Source organism: Octopus sinensis, linkage group LG19, assembly GCF_006345805.1.
Source record: "Octopus sinensis linkage group LG19, ASM634580v1, whole genome shotgun sequence".
NCBI lineage: Eukaryota > Metazoa > Mollusca > Cephalopoda > Octopoda > Octopodidae > Octopus > Octopus sinensis.
This window is the reverse complement of record NC_043015.1, coordinates 50,157,706-50,175,479: the sequence shown is the minus strand read 5'-3', so window position 1 is coordinate 50,175,479 and position 17,774 is coordinate 50,157,706. Positions and strand designations below refer to the sequence as shown.

The 17,774-nt window shown below is 33.2% G+C and overlaps 1 protein-coding gene across 1 annotated transcript in view; it reads right to left on the bottom strand.

Annotated features, from left to right (window-relative positions):
• Window positions 1–3,737: 3,737 nt before the first annotated feature.
• LOC115222187 (sodium/potassium-transporting ATPase subunit beta-1) overlaps window positions 3,738–17,774 on the bottom strand; it is a 52,444-nt gene continuing 38,407 nt past the window's right edge. Inside the window, exons 4-6 of the mRNA XM_029792336.2 lie at window positions 9,084–9,265; window positions 7,225–7,326; window positions 3,738–4,069 (exon numbers count right to left, since the gene is read on the bottom strand). Coding sequence (XP_029648196.1) covers window positions 3,833–4,069; window positions 7,225–7,326; window positions 9,084–9,265 — 521 coding nt within the window. The 3' untranslated portion in view covers window positions 3,738–3,832. The remainder of the gene's footprint in view (window positions 4,070–7,224; window positions 7,327–9,083; window positions 9,266–17,774) is intronic.

Sequence of the window (17,774 nt, the reverse complement as noted above, 5' to 3'; positions counted from 1 at the left end):
CCTCTGAAAAACCTAAACCTTGTGTATAATACGCACCCCTTCTCAAACTTGAGTCAAGGAGGTCTATATAACATCCTTGGTTTGTAAAACTGTATATGGTAACATCCTTTATTATTATTGCATATATAACATAATGCAACCGTGTAGCCTTTTTGTGCATTTTGTTTGCAGAAAATAAAGAAATAACAGTAATAACGTTTAATAAATGTTGCTTACTGCAAGTTATGGATGATTCTTTTATGACTTCATTGCTTTCAGGTGTAGCTTAAGGTATTTTCACGCCCAACATCATAAAATGCGTCTGAATAAGCATTGCCGGACAGCAAATAGAGACTCGGACATTGCTTAGAAAATATTTTTCATTTTTAACTTCGTATATCGTACGCACTAGGGATTTTGACCTTTAAATTTTGGGAAAAAATGCGGATTATACTCGAGGATTTATGGTACATTTGACAAAATGATCTGAATGCTAAAGGGTTAAGATTAAAAAAAAAAAAACACGAAGCAGTGTTTGGTTAATGGTTTATTTAGGATATTTCAGAAAAAATACACAAAAGTGAGGTTTAAAGTACAAGTTGACTATTAAAAAAAAAAAAATTAAAATAATGAGGGGGAAGAAAAAAAAAAACAAAAAACTAGAGTATTTATTCTATGCCTGCCAATTTCAAGGCCTGTTTTCTCCCATAAACTATCTACAATGAAATACACATCTTAAAAATGAATATCTTTGCTTCGGTTAAATGACAGAGATAACAGTAGCGAGCTCTTTTCTTAGAAAAGTGTGCTATTATTAAAGTCTTGTGTGCAAAAGAAAAGAAAAAAAAAAAAAAAAAAATATAAAAGAATTCTAAAATATATAGCAAAAACATTTTTTTAAAAAGTAATTTAAATCCGTTATTAACTTTATTCCATTATTTCAAATCATAATGTTAATAATAATGATAATAATAATAATAATACAGTAATAATAATTTTTTTTTTTTTACATATTTCTAAATAAAAATGATTTTTTTTTTTAAATGTGTGACACATGAATATTAAACGAAAGATTAAATTTTCCTGCAAATCTGGAAAATATATTTACATGGTAGCCACAATAAGAAACTAACAGTGAAATAACAAGATATAGATTTAATTAAAAAAAATAATAAAAATCAAAATAAATAAGATTGCCTTCACCAGTAATCTGAATCACTAGATATTCTAAAAACTACATTTTCTTGTTGCTCCCAACCAGAAAATCCATGCTTGGAGTCATATATATATATATATATATATATATATATATATATAAATATATATATATGTATACTCATACACGCACGCACGTGTACATGTGGATGCCTGTATATAAATATATAGGTTTAACACACCAGTGTTTATCATTAGAATAACTCTTAGGACAGGGGGAATTTTTTTTATCCTTTTGAAAGAAAAAAAAAATGGGAAAGAAAACTAAAAAAAAAAAAGAGAAATATAATTACGTATCATTGAAATGAGAAGGAAGAAATCAGACAAGCCAAAATAAAAATGGGCATTTTCCAATTGTAATGTTAATATGCTTTATTAAATGCCCAAATGTAGAGAGGGGGTAGATATATATATATTAAAAAAAAAAAAAGCAGATCTATATGAGATGAATGCTTGCTTTTAACTAACTGTTAAAAATTTTTTTTTAATTTTCTAGCAAAATGTAGAATTTATACTAATTATTTTTCTAGTTATAATGTGAACTATTTAAAAAAATACATACATATTTTAATTGAAATAATGAACAGCCTTATAAACAGTGTATGTAACTGGCTTGGAAAAGACATTTATATATATATATATATATATATATATATATATATATATATATATACACATATATATATATATGTATATATATATATACACAATAGACTAAAATGAAAAAATGCTTATATTTCAGTGAAAACCAAATATATACAGATTCATGTAAGAAATGCGGAAGATATGAATGATATGAGAATTGAAATTTCCTAAATGTCTTTAAAGTAGAAAAAACAAAAAGTATGTAAACTTAAAAACAGTAGCCGTAGAAAACAAATTTAGGTCAGCTTTTTCCATGTATGAAATATGTTAAAATGTTAAAACTGCTCAAAGACAAACCAATATGGTGCTTGTAAGAAAAAAAAAAAATCACTGCTGGCTAGACCAAGAATTTGAGATTTTATATATATATATATATATATATATATATATATATATATATATATATATATATATGCAGAGAGAGAGAGAGAGAAGGAGAAGAAGAAGGAATGGAAACAAGACAAAGAGAATTCCTGTAAGACTGTAATAAGTGGCTTAGCTGCACAATTTTGGTTCAACAGTGATTGCACACACATGAGTTGAATGGCAGGGTACAGTTTGAATTAGTGTTGTGAAACTACATATAAACCAACAAAAAAAAAAATATTAATATTAATGTTCAACAAGAGAAATGCCCATAGCATTCTAAAACGTTCTACACATTTTTAAACTTAAAAACAAAAAAAAAAAAAAAATCTTTTTTTCTTTTGAAAAATTCCAGGGGAGGTAACCTATAATTTTACTCAATTTAAGTCCGTCGAAAATTATTTCAGATGAAAGAAAAAAAAAAAAAAAGATGAAACATGCTTAAAAAGAGTTGTTTTGATTTGAAGTTTCGTTTGACACCATAGCTCTGAGGAAAGAACTAATGATTATTTATTGATTAGGAAACGACGATCGATGGTAATACGATCTAGATTCGAGACTGTTAGCGATAAATATCCCTTTGAGTGTTGTTTGCTCTTTCGATTCTCAACAGATCAATCAATCAATGCAGGAAATCACACTAGAAGAGCAATTGTTACAGGATCGAGATTAAAGAGGAGAGACAGATAGAAAGATGGCTAGCTCAATGGAAAGATAGATAGATAGAAAATTGGGAGGGAGAGTGTGTGTGTGTGTGTGTGTGTATTTACAGTATTTTTCTTGCATCAAATTTTCTGCTTTTGTAATCTTATCATCAGCTTTTTGTCAAATGTTGTTTTGTTCAGCTTCTCACGAGCAGTGTTTAAAGGCTTTCTTCTGAAGAATATACAATGATGGAAACCCACACACACACACACATATAATGCAATATATATATATATATATATATATATATATATGTATATATATATATAACACATTTCCTAACTTTCCAAAATCTTATATGTGTTATATATATATATATATATATATATATATATAATATATATATATATATATAACACATTTCCTAACTGTCCAAAATCTTATAGAAAAATTTTTAATCCTCAATATTTGCTAACTTCATTAACAAGTGATCAGGAAATCAGGAAAGAAAGAAAGAAAGAAAAAAATTGGGAAGGAGAAAGGAAATGTCTTGCCATATTTTGATGGCGAAAACGTTTATGTTCAAGGTTTCCTGACAGTAGAATGACTCCCTAAGACATATTTCATCACCCTGGATAACATTATTTTGACAATAATAATAATAATAATAATAATAATAATAATTAATTATTATAATTATAATTATACAGCTAATACAAAGATATGAACCAATAAAAGTTAACTTTTTTTTGTAAGCATCTCACTACGAGATTGTAATCTTCAAGATTCTTAACTTCCCCCACACCTTACTTGTTTGATGGTGTTTTCTTTCTTTTTGTTATTTTTCAAAATTTTTTATAGAAATTCTTTTTTTTATTATTTTTATATTTTTTGAAGTGGTTTTTATCGGTGGCTTTTTTTTAACTTTCTTTTTATTATTATTATTACTTTATTTATTTATTTTTTTTTTTAATGGACCAACTTAATCAATAAGAAGTTCAAAATGAACAGCACCCTGCCTTTCTAATCGATCAACAACGATATTTTGGGCATGAGCTCTACATTCAATCATCAGTAATATTCCACGTTTAACTTTCAACTCAACAATTACGATGGGAGCATGATAGCCCTTTTGGTTGAGGTAGGGGAAGTATTTGATTGGGAAGCCATATTTCGGAAAATAGTTGATATCACGAATATTTTCCCTGTCTGTGGATCTCTGTAAAGAAAAGAAAATGAAACAAGAATGAGATAAAATAAAAGAATTTTACATATAGATAGATAGATAATAGACAGACAGATAGACAGACAGACAGACAGACAGACAGATAGACTGGTAGATAGACAGACAGATAGGTAGTAGATAGATAGGTAGATAGATAGATAGACAGATAGGTAGATAGACAGATAGGTAGATAGACAGATAGGTAGATAGACAGATAGGTAGATAGACAGATAGGTAGATAGACAGATAGATAGATAGGCAGACAGGTAGATAGATAGATAGCAAGAGAGAGAGAGATAAATAGAGATATAGGTAGGTATATAGATAGATAGAAACATACATACACAGAGTGAGAGGGATTAATAGATAGATAGTTAGATAGAAAGATAGATGGATAGACAGACATAGATAAAAACCAGACAAATAATGAGTAAGGTTGTGAGGCAAGGGGGGGGGGTAAATAAAGACTACATGGCATTACACAAGTGAAAGAACATGCCTGCACCCCACTCCCACCAGACTGCACCATGCTTTGTTGTCTGTTTCGGTGTGGATTTTATGACTGGATGCCCTTCCTAACACCAACCACTTTACAGAGTGAATTGGGTGCTTTTTACACAGCATCAACACTGCCAAGGTCTGTTCTGTTATGGTTTTTATGGCTTGGTGACCTTCCTAATGGAAGCAGTTAATCCAGCCATAGCCAGCCCAAATATGCTCATGTGTTATGTTGAAAGCAACCAGATCCAACCTCTCACACTTACCCTACAATATCATTCTAAAAATGTAACAACACACCACTGAAATCTTAAAGCTACAAGATAATGTGTGATTAATTCAAAATACTGTGAATAAATAAGATCAGTGACTAGTTGTCACTTTGAAAACTGTATATTTCAAACAGGAATTTGGCAGCGCCACCTCTAGACGAACAATTATTCTGTACTGATGAAAGGAAATAACCTGGAAATCGCGATACAAAGATATTGTTTTGAGTTGAGTTGGGGTGCTAGATTCCCTTGATTGAAAATATAAGGACACAGATCATGTTGTATAGCCAGCTGGAGACAATGTCTCCTGGGGTTAAATTACAGCAACATTTGTCCTAAACCAGGACTGCCATGTTATGTTAGCAAACAATCTTTATTCCAAATAAGCAGCATGTTTGACAGAATAACCTGAATGCTAAAAGGTTGATATAGTTGGGGTCTGATTGTTCTGAAAAAGCTCAGAGATACTGTCAATTATTAGAGTTTTTCAATAAACTTTTTAATGTAGTGGTTCTCAACTAGAGTCCATTTAAGATTTATGGGATCCATGCAAGTGAAATGGTAAATTGGAAATCCGCTGTAATATCTTAAGGGTCCATGAAAAATGTTTGCCTTAGATGCAGGGCTGTGGAGTCAAAATAAAAAACTGACTGCGACTCCTTTTTATGTACTTAAGTGATTGTGGTCTACATGCCTCATAAAGCATATGCATACGCTTGTACTTTGAGAAGGCCTATATGTTAAAACTGGTTTATATTAAAGAATAAAGATATTGAGAGTCAGAGTCGGAATCGGTGTAGTTTTACCGATTCTGATTCCAGCTACCCCTTAACTGTCTTCGACTCCGACTCCACAGCCCTATTTAGATGTATTTAATTCAAGAAACAACTGTGTTTCTTTCTCTAATGCTTAACATTAGTTCAACGTGTTTCCAGTCATGGAAACATCTTTCTTCAGTAAGTGACATTGGTAACCTATCACAAGGGAACATGCAAAAAACAAAATAGGAATTTTGAAAGGTGTATCTATAAAACCAATTTTGAAGCATTCAATGACTATGGAGACCCACTGGATAAAATGGTAATCAAATTAATAAAAGAGTAATAAAAGGGTCCATAGGTAAAAAAAAAAAAAAAAAAGGGAAAATGGCTGAGAACCATTGCTTAAATCAAATGAATAAATTATTATTACAGGCGCAGGAGTGGCTGTGTGGTAAGTAGCTTGCTTACCAACCACATGGTTCTGGGTTCAGTCCCACTGCATGGCATCTTGGACAAGTGTCTTCTACTATAGCCTCAGGCTGACCAAAACCTTGTGAGCGGATTTGGTAGAGAGAAACTAAAAGAAGCCCGTTGTATATATGTATATATATATGTGTGTATATGTCATCCTAACGAGACATCTGCGTTGGCTGGGTCATGCCCTCCGTCATCAACCGGGAGAATACATCTACAAAGCAATTGCCCCAGCTCCCCTTCAGGGTTGGTGTAAATGATGTGGTGGACAATGAAAAACCTGGCTGATGACAGACAAGGCTGATCTGGAACCCAACCTAGCCCCCCATGTTTACGGTGTTCACCGCTGGAATAATGAGTGGTTGGAAATCACGCAGTCATTAGCCTCAAATCGCCAGGCCTGATTGGCGTTTGTGAGAGATGCAGCACTGAGGATGAATGAAGCCAGCTCAACCCGCCCCAGGTGAATGCTGTCTCAAAACAAGAAGAAGAAGAATAAACTTGCCTATTTGCAATTCCAGCCACCTTTGACCAATCAAGATGCTAATCAGCAGTCTTGCACTAAAATTCTTTACTCGTTAATTAATACAATATTTTACAATCTTTTGTTTTATCTTGTTTCGGCAAACAACTGTCGAATGTAATGTTTATTTATTCACATCTTTAAAAATTAATCATGCATCACCTTGTAGCTTCAAGATTCTGATGATGTGATTGTTTTATTTTAAGAGTGACATTGTAGGGTAAGTGTGAAAAGATGGATCTGGCCAATTTGAACATAAAAATGATAGACCAATTTGGCCAGGGTAAATGATTCTTTAAACCAATGGTCCTCAACTGGGGTCTTATATGACCCTTTGGGGGTGCATGTAAGATTTTGTTGTTAAAATTAATGTGCAATAAATCTCTTATGCTTTTGCAATACACAAAATAATTTAGTTTTTTTGCAAGTAATTCCTAATAATACTTAGTAATAAAAATACAGCAGGATTTCTTTTTATACAATTGAATGGCTATAGGGGTCCAGTAGAGTGGAGTAGGAATCAGAGGGATCCAATCATTGCTTTAAATCAAGTCTTAATAAACCCAATAAAATAAGAAGGAATTAGCAACGAAGAAAATGGATTTAAAATATGACACTAACTTCACCGCGACAAGTTACAGTAATGTAAGAACTATCCCAGTTGTCACGAGCATCTTCTGGCACTGAGTCATTGCCAAATGGCTCTGGAATCCAGTCGTAGATCTGCAATAAAAAGAATGGAATTCAATTTTATTTATTTTTAATAACATAAAGTAAAAAAAGAAGAAGAAAAAAAACCCAGAAATACAATGGGAAGTAATCATTACAAAATATACAAAAATACATCTAGAAATGATGTAAAAATTTATAAAGTTCCGGTGCTGCAGCATGGCCACAGTCCAAATAATGGAAACAAGTAAAAGAGAAAAAGAGAGAAATATGAAATAATTTTGTTTAGGAATATTAGATCTTGAAGCAAATAAGATCTAACATAGATCTTATAGAATAAAAATATGGAAATGGTGGATCAAAAAGCCCTTTGGGGAGAAAAAGTTGAAGCCTTCAACATTTTCTATCCAATATTCAGAAGCTAGCATTTATAGCTTATCTGCTTCAGGATCCAACGTTCCAAAAAGAAGCATTTAGAAATGTTTAAACTATTAATCGCGTCAATAGTGATGACATATTTAAAAATATTTGTTGATAGGCACAAGAGTGGCTGTATGGTAAGTAGCTTGCTTACCAACCACATGGTTCTGGGTTCAGTCCCACTGTGTAACACCATGGGTAAGTGTCTTCTACTATAGCTTCGAGCTGACCAAAGCCTTGTGAGTGGATTTGGTAGATGGAAACTGAAAGAAGCTCGTCATATATATATATATATATATATATATATATAATATATATATATATATATATATATATACAAATTGAGATAGGGGTTGTAAATGCAACCCTCCATGGGATAACATATATCCAATATACTGCTAGTGAAGTACCCAACAAAGTTAATACATAAATGTTAAGAATTGTGATGCAATTAATTCATTTACTGTATTATATGGGCAAAGGTAAAATGTTTTACCACAAATTCATAATACAAAATAAGAAAATGGAGAAATACATCCAAATCAAATATCAACTACCAGATAATACCCAATCACATACTTTATTAAACCACTACATAAGAAACTTTAAGATCAAACATAATAATATATGACAAAACTTTTGACATAAAGGAGTGTACATAAAGGAGTAATATGATACAATAAGTACAATACGTATAAGAGAATATAAATATAAACAACATCTTACAGCTGTTTTGTTCTATATTATTGTTTGACCTTAAAGTTTCTTATGTAGTGGTTTAATAAAGTATGTGATTGGGTATTACCTGGTAATTGATATTTGATTTGGATGTATTTCTCCATTTTCTTATTTTGTATATATATATATATATATATATATATATATATAAATGGAGGAGATCAAGTGGTGGTATTCATCAACTTTTAGACATTATATTATGTCTATTTATTTTTTTTTAAAAAAACAATTATAACAATATACATAAATGTATAACATATTATGCTTTACATATATAATATATAAAAATACCAGTAATTATTAAAATATTTAACGTAGAGCATAGAAAGTAGAATATAGAAAAAATAAATAAATAGACCTAATATAACGTCTAAAAGTTGATGAATACCAACTCTTGATCCCTCCATTTTCTTATTGCTGTATAAATTAAGGGTAAAACAACTTTTTACCCTTGCCCATTTATTACATTCAGTAGTGTAATTGCCATGCAATGAAAAAACACTTGCGTGTTAATAATTGGGTATTCTACAAACAGTATATTGGATAGATATTATCCCTTAGTTGGTTGGATTCACAACCTCAACTCTCTTGGAATATATACGTGTGTGTGTGTATATATAATAGAAGACAATTGAAAATTCGATATTTCTTACCTTGTTCAGTTTAAGAAGAACACAAGGGGTGCCTGACCTGTAACCATAATCTGGCTCAGCTAAGCAAGGGGCATTCAAGGAGTGAGGATCAAACAGACAGGGTTTGTCTTTGTTTGTCTCCCTTTCACCACTAATAGCATTACAGTTTTCATAATCTAAATCGTATTTAGATGCATTATATTCTGGAAAAAAGAAAAATCAAGTGAAAATCAAATGGCACAATAATAGAAATGGTACATTCAGAGAAATACCCACCAAAGACAGAATACTACCATAAATTAAAATATAAAAATTCACATACACTATTCTTTTATTTGCTGCAGTCATTTGACTGAGGCCATGCTGCAGCACTGCATTTAGTTGAACAAATTGAGCCCAGAACTTATTCTTTGTAAGCATAGTACTTATTTCTATTGGGCTTTTTTGCTGAACTGCTAAGTTACGAGGACATAAACAACACCAGCATCGGTTGTAAAGTGATGGTGGGGGGAACAAACACAGACACACACACATATATATACATACATGACGGATTTCAGACACAAAAACATATGTATATATATGTTTATATATATGTAAACGTTAAAAAAAAACACAAACTGGGACAAGAACGTGAAACATTTTGAAGACGACAGAAAAACACACAGACGGGACTTTCGAAGCTCTCAGTCATCAGTCAAGAACCAGATCATCTTCGCAATTTCGGCTGATTAATCTTGAGATTGCTCCAATCTGGGCAGCCCGCCAAGGGAAATCTAAGCCAGTCGCATTAGATTCCTTGGAAGAAAACCTCGAAAGTATACAACACGGTGACGGAAAAATGGACGATGTTACTCGAAAAAAATTCAAAAATACGTAAAAACAATAACGATAGCACGGATAAGAATACACAATAACGTAAAAACAATAATAACAAGACCAGGACGTCAGGACAAGCGTCTTTCGACAGGACGAATATCATCATATATATATATATATATATAATTATATATCATCATCATATATATATATATATATAATTATATATCATCATCATATATATATATATATCATCATCATTATATATATATCATCACACAACACGATTCTTTTCAGTTTCCATCTACCAAATCCACTCACAAGGCTGTGGCTATAGTAGAAGACACTTGCCCAAGGTGTCACTATGAGATAAGGAAGCAAGCTTTTATATATATATATATATATATATATATATATATATAATAATAATAATAATTATTTGAGGGAATATTATTCCTAACTTACAGGGAAAAATTCAATTTAGAAATACTAATTCAAATTTCACAAAATATAATATCTTTACTTAATTTACTTAATCATCAGTATATTACTGTTATTTTAGTTTTAATATTTCTATTATATATAATTTTGTAGATGGTGTAATTTAATTATTCATTTTGAATTGACAAAAGGTAGTTTTTTTATAATCTTTATATATATATATATTTATTTATTAGTTTCAAATTTTAGCACAAGGCCTACAGTTTCAGTTACATCAACCCACAGTACTCAAATGGTACTTAGTTTATCGATTCCAAAAGCATAAAAGGCAAAAGTTGTCTACAGCAGAATCTCAACACAGAATATTAAGTCAGATGAAATACCACTAGACGTGCCTGGTGTGCTAACGATTCAGCAAGTTCACAATTTGTGGGCTTTGGGCCAATATCAAATATCGATATTTGAGTCTATAGTGTTATTTCAAACCAAATTTATCGCTAAATGTCTGCAAGAATTTATAGTATATTTTTTAATGCAATTTGTAAGTAAATGTCTGCAATATTAACTGAAAAAATTCCGATTAATAACTATCATTATCTAATTTATTCTCTCAATAAAAGAAGAAAATAAAGTGTAGAGTGTATCATTATATCATATTTGATATACACACACATATATATACATACATACACACCTATATACACATATATACACCAACACATACATATATATATACCTACACATATATACACACACACATATATATATACATATATGCATACATATATACATATATACACACACACATATATATATGCATACATATATACACACACACATATATATATATACACATATATACATATATGCACACACACATATATATACACATATATACATATATGCACACACACATATATACATATATGCACACACACATATATATACACATATATACATATATGCACACACACATATATATACACATATATACATATATGCACACACACATATATATACACATATATACATATATGCACACACACACATATATATATATGCATACATATATACATATATGCACACACACATATATACATATATGCACACACACATATATATACACATATATACATATATGCACACACACATATATATACACATATATACATATATGCACACACACATACATATACACATATATACATATATGCACACACATATATATACACATATATACATATATGCACACACACATATATATACACATATATACATATATGCACACACACATATATATACACATATATACATATATGCACACACACATACATATACACATATATACATATATGCACACACACATACATGCATATATATATATATATATATATATATATATATATACACACACACATGTATACACACACTGCTAAGCAATATCTCACTAACACTAACAATAAAAAAGTAAGACACCTGTAATAATGGTGGAATAAGATTTCCGATAATCACTGAACAGCGACATTTTGTGGTTTAAATGTTACCAATACATCAAGATTATTGATCTTCTAGAGTGAATGTGCAGTCAAATATATTGATTTCTTCCGACTCGGCACCAAGCCAATGTTTGAAAGGAAAGATGGTTAAGTTTTTTTCTGTTCTTTATCTTTTATTTTTTATTTTTGAAGAAATGTCTTTCAAGTTTGAAAGACTATATGAAAAGCCAGTGCTGTTATTTAGTCCTGATTGTGCAGGCCTATGATCAAAGGCATTCCAGGCATGACCAACCCAACTTCATTTTTTTCCAAGGTAGGCATGGCTGTGTGGTAAGAAGTTTGTTTCTTGACCACACAGTTCCAGGTTCAGTCCCACTGCATGGCACCTACGATAAGCGTCATCTATTATAGGCTCAGGCCAATCAAAAGTATGTGAGTAGATTTGCAAGATGGAAACTGAAAGAAGCCCACAGCATATAATATATATATGTATGTCTGTGTTTGTATCTCAACCAGTTTCACAACTGGTGTTGGTTTGTTTACATCCTCATAACTTAGCAGTTCAGCATAAGAAACTGATAGAATAAGTACCAGGTTTAAAAAAAAAAAGGTACTGTGGTTAATTTGTTTGCCTAACCCCTTCAAGGTGATGCCCCAGTATGGCCACAGTCCAATGTGACTTTCTCTTTAGAAGATGGGAGAATTGTAATTTGAGAGACTTCGCTGCTATTTCTAGTAGATCAAGCGACCATGTATTGGCTTCCTCACTGGCTCGGTCGGCGTTATTTCCATTGCAAGAAGAGAATGAGGGAGTAAATATTTACTTTGATTTTATTTTAATCTATCCTAGGTAACCATCACGGATGATTTAATGTTTATTCTCAACAGGTAGAAGCTAGGATCACCAAGCATAGATTGGCATATTTTGGTCATATTATGCGGAGAAAATCCCTGGAGAAGGACATCATGCTTGGAATGGTCAGTGGCAAGAGAGGAAGAAGCCGACCAAGAACCCGCTGGCTTGACACCATCAAGAGTGATACCGGAATGGACATAACCAATCTGAAAGAAGCGGCCCAGGATAGAACCGACTGGAGGACACTGATCCAGAGAGCTGCACCAGGTTCCAGTCTGATTTGGCATGGTTTCTACAGCTGGATGCCCCTTCCTAATGCCAACTACTCTGAGAGTGTAATGGGTGTCATTCACATGACACTGGCAATGGCTACAACTACGATTTCACTTGGCTCGAAATTTTGGGGGAGGGAGCCAGTTGATTAGATCAACCCCAGTATGCAACTGGTACTTAATTTATCAACTCCAAAAGAATGAAAGGCAAAGTTGACCATATTGCCAAAGGTCTCAGTCACTTGACATTGCCTCCACGAGGACTGACATTTGAAGCCCATGCAACCAGCAATGGCCATGATAATGATTTTATGGGTGCCATTCACATGACACTGCGAATGACCATGACTATGATTTCACTTGACTTGACAAGTCTTCTCAAGCACAGCATATCATCAAAGGTCTCAGTCACCACTCATGGACTCATCATCAATTCATATCACCATTCGCATACTAGGATGGATCGGATGGTTCAATAGGATCCTGTGTCTTCTGTGTCAGCAACGGCATGGTTACTATCAATGGATGCCCTTCCTAACATCAACACTGGATTTGAACTTGTGACCAATATGGACGTGTTTCACTACTTTGTCAACTGGGCCACTTTTGCTCCGGCAAAAACAAACTCTAGCACAATAACACCCTGCATTATTTTATGCATCATGGGAAAAAGAAAATCAAAATGAATCTTGTTAAACCAATTGCATCATATGTATACACACACACAAATACAGACAAAACACATACATACACTCATTATTTAGTAATATATATACTACAAAATGTTGAAAAACATAAATCTATGACCTGGTCACGGGCTTTCCCCTGATATAATTGTTTAATTAGCAACACACAATTTCAGATCAATCGAAACAAATATAACACCAAGGTGAAATGAAGTAAAATAATTACAATATAATTATAATTCATATAATGCTTTTTCCCTCCTTTTGTTGTTGTATTAAATTAACCCTTCCGTTACTAACCCAGCTCAAACTGCCTCTGGCTCTGTAATACAAATGCCTTGTTTTCATAAGTTTTGTATTAAGATCTGCCCCCAAACCTTAGTCACAATTTATGTTCCTAACACTAGCTTAATGATAACTAAGTTATTTTACAAAATTCTTTGTTATATCTAAAATAATTGAGAGAAACACAGAGCATCTCAAAATAAATACAGTAACGAAAGGGTTAACCCAGAGAATAATCTTAACCGATATTATCAAATCATCTCATAAGGATTTAATCCAAAATATATTCACAGCATTAGTGATACTTTTTACCCCTTTTTTATTTTTCCTTTTTTAATAATAAATTACAGATAAGAATTGATAAGGTGTATTAATTATCCTCTTCACTTTAGGCACAAGGCTTGAAATTTCAGAAAAGGGGTCAGTCAATTACATTTACCCTAGTGTTTAACTGCTGGTTATTTCATTGACCCCGAAAGGATGAAAGGCAAAGATTTCATTGACCCCGAAAGGATGAAAGGCAAAGATTTCATTGATCCCGAAAGGATGAAAGGCAAAGATTTCATCAACCCCGAAAAGATGAAAGGCAAAGATTTCATCGACCTCGAAAGAATGAAAGGCAAAGATTTCATCGACCCCGAAAGGATGAAAGGCAAAGTTTTCATCGACCCCAAAAGGATGAAAGGCAAAGTTTTCATCGACCCTGAAAGAATGAAAGGCAAAGATTTCATCGACCCCAAAAGGATGAAAGGCAAAGATTTCATCGCCCCCGAAAAGCCAAAAGGCAAAGTTGACCTCGGTAGAAATTGAACTCAGACTATAAAGACAGACAAAATGCTGTTAAACATTTTGCCTATTGTGCCGACGATTCTGTCAGCTCACCATCTTATAAGCGGTATTAATTTATGAAACCATTAAAAAGATTGCTACACCAGTCTTTAGAGATTCCAAGCTTAAATTAAATAAATTGAATGTCATCACCTATCCACCAGATATGGCTCAAGATTCTAGGAATAATGACCTGATTTGCAATGCTAACTTCAGGAAATTGGTCAACCACCTACACAATATAACAAGACAAATAGCCTTCATATTCAGCAGGAAATGGGAAAGGCAACTGATTGTTTTGTACTAAGTCCTTCTGCAGTGAAGAATGAACCACTCAACAAAGCCTGGCTTTTGCCCTGAAGTCGGATCATCACTGTATCTGACTCATAGGCACAAGACAATTTGTAAAAGGAAAATAATAGAAGCTAAAAAAAAAAAAGACAAAAACCTTCACCAGATATATATTCCAAGAAGTACAAGGCAATGCTTATTAGGAGGAAAAAAAGAGAAGTAAGAAAGAGGGAAAGAGAAGAAAGAGGAGAAGGAGAATGGAGAAAGGGAGAAAGATAGGAGGAGGAGGTTGAATCATAACATAGAGGAGAGTTTGAGCTACAGGGACAAGCTCGGCAGACAGAACCCAGTTTCAGCTAGATAAAAAGTCACATGATGAGGGAACAGTACAAAAGGTAAAGCCATAAAAGTTGAAAGGGAAGGCCTGAAGAGGGAGCTGGAAGTAAGAAGGAGTATACATAGCAAAGAGGGAAGCTGGAAGTAAGAAGGTACATTTTGGTTATCTTACCCCCATTAAAAAAATTGGGTTATCTCCCCACTAAAAAATCGAGGGATCTTTTTGGTTTGGATGGCAGTTTTTTAAAATAATTTCCACGTAAGTAAACACTTTTAAATTTCGTATACTGGTAGAATGTGTTTATAAAACATCTTTTTCTCTTGGCTTTATTGAGAAAATTCTATAGTTTGTAAGATATTTGTTGTTGTTTTTTCTTAAATTTCTGCAATTTCAACCAATCAATGACCTCTATTGAGGTGAAAACATTCTGTGCCATATGAAAATGTCCCTCGTTTAAGAAACAGATTGGGTTTATTTACATTTGTGAAGAAAAAAAAGATACCATTCCCCCACCCCTAAAACAGATTGAAATGCAATAGATCGATACTAGGGTCATAATTAACGGTGACAATTTCATGACACCGCTAGAAAAACTGCCATTCAAACCGAAAAGATCCAAATCAAGTTAATGTGGCGACTAGAGATTGGATTAAAAGTGTTAGATCCTTTTGATCCATTACTTCAAAACATTGGTGACATTTGGCCCCCTCAATAGGAATGGAACGATTTGTTATAAAAATGTTATCAGATTCAATAAAATGTTTAATTTTTTCAGTTTTCATGTTTATTGATTTTTTTCAGTTTTGTATGATTTGTTATAAAAAAATATTATCAGATTCAAAACGATATTTAATCTTTTCACTTTTGTGTTTATTAATTTATTTCATTTTTTTTTGTTTTATTGTAAACAATTTTTTTAGTTGAGGGAGATAAACAAAAGTACTGATATTTGTCATAAAACGGGATGGGGGTGAGATAAAGCAAAAGTACCGTTAAGACGTTTGCCAATATTCAGTGACAAATTTGTCTGTCTTTATGTTCTGAGATCAAGTTCCACTGAGGTCAACTCTGCCTTTTATCCTTTCGGGGGTCAATAAATTAAGTACCAGTTGCATACTGGGGTTGATCTAATCAACTGCCCCCCCACCCCTCTCCTAAAATTTCAGGTCATGTGCTTAGAGTAGAAAAGAACATTCAGTGACAAGTAGATCAGAAGCATGAAGTATTCCTGATTGTAAAGCAGTGTTTCAGTGCCAATCAAAATGCTGTTACCAAAAGACATGTAGAGAAATAACAGCAATACTGACACCGAGAAGACAGATTTATATCAAAATGGTACTAGAAGGGGTTTACTAAATAACGAGAGTGACAGAAGGAGAAAAGGTTAACTCCATGTAATTCCAACAAAAGGACCAGTGATTGAAGTTGAGCATTATATGGTCAAAAGAACGACCAAGGATATGCCGGCAAGGAAAGTGCCTGATAGTCACTGAGGTGCTGAAGATATCTGGTGAAGCAGGATGAGCTAGTCACTTAGAGAGCCAATCAGTTAGTATAGGGAGTCACTGCACACTGACTGGCATAGTGGTATCATTACCACCTGCTACTGAGGGAACAAAGTCATTCAAGAAAACAGTGACATCAAACTAATGGCCCAGCTTATGAAGGTGACTAAGAGTCAAAGCACAACAGATTAGGAAGAGAATCAGCTTAGATAAAACATGGTTAGGATTTTTGCTTGGGACAGCATACCAATGACATTGGCAGAAACATTAGCACGCCGGGCGAAATACGTAGCCGTATTTCGTCTGCCGTTACGTTCTGAGTTCAAATTCCGCCGAGGTCGACTTTGCCTTTCATCCTTTCGGGGTCGATAAATTAAGTACCAGTTACGCACTGGGGTTGATATAATCGAGTGGACCCTCCCCCAAAATTTCGGGCCTTGTGCCTAGAGTAGAAAAGAATATTACTTAGCTAAGTTTTAAGCAATTGTATCTATCTAGCATTCATTGACTTGGAGAAGGTCTTTGACAGGGCACCATGTTCTGTAGTCAGGTAATCACTAAGAAAACAAGATTTAAATGAAGAGCTTGAGAGCGCTGTGCAGGCCATATTCAGAGATGCCATCAGCAAGGTAAGAGCTTAGCAATCAGTTCAGCAAGGAATTTAGCGCACAGGTAGGCTTCTATCAGGGCTCTGGTCTCTGCTCCCTCATCATCATCATCGTCGTTTAACATCTGCTTTCCATGCCAGCATGGGTTGGATGGTTTGACTGAGGTCTGGCAAGCCAGGAGGCTGCACCAGGCTCCAATCTGATCTAGCAATGCTTCTACAGCTGCATGTCCTTCCTAATGCCAACCACTCTGAGAGTGTAGTGGGTGCTTTTTACATGCTATTGGCA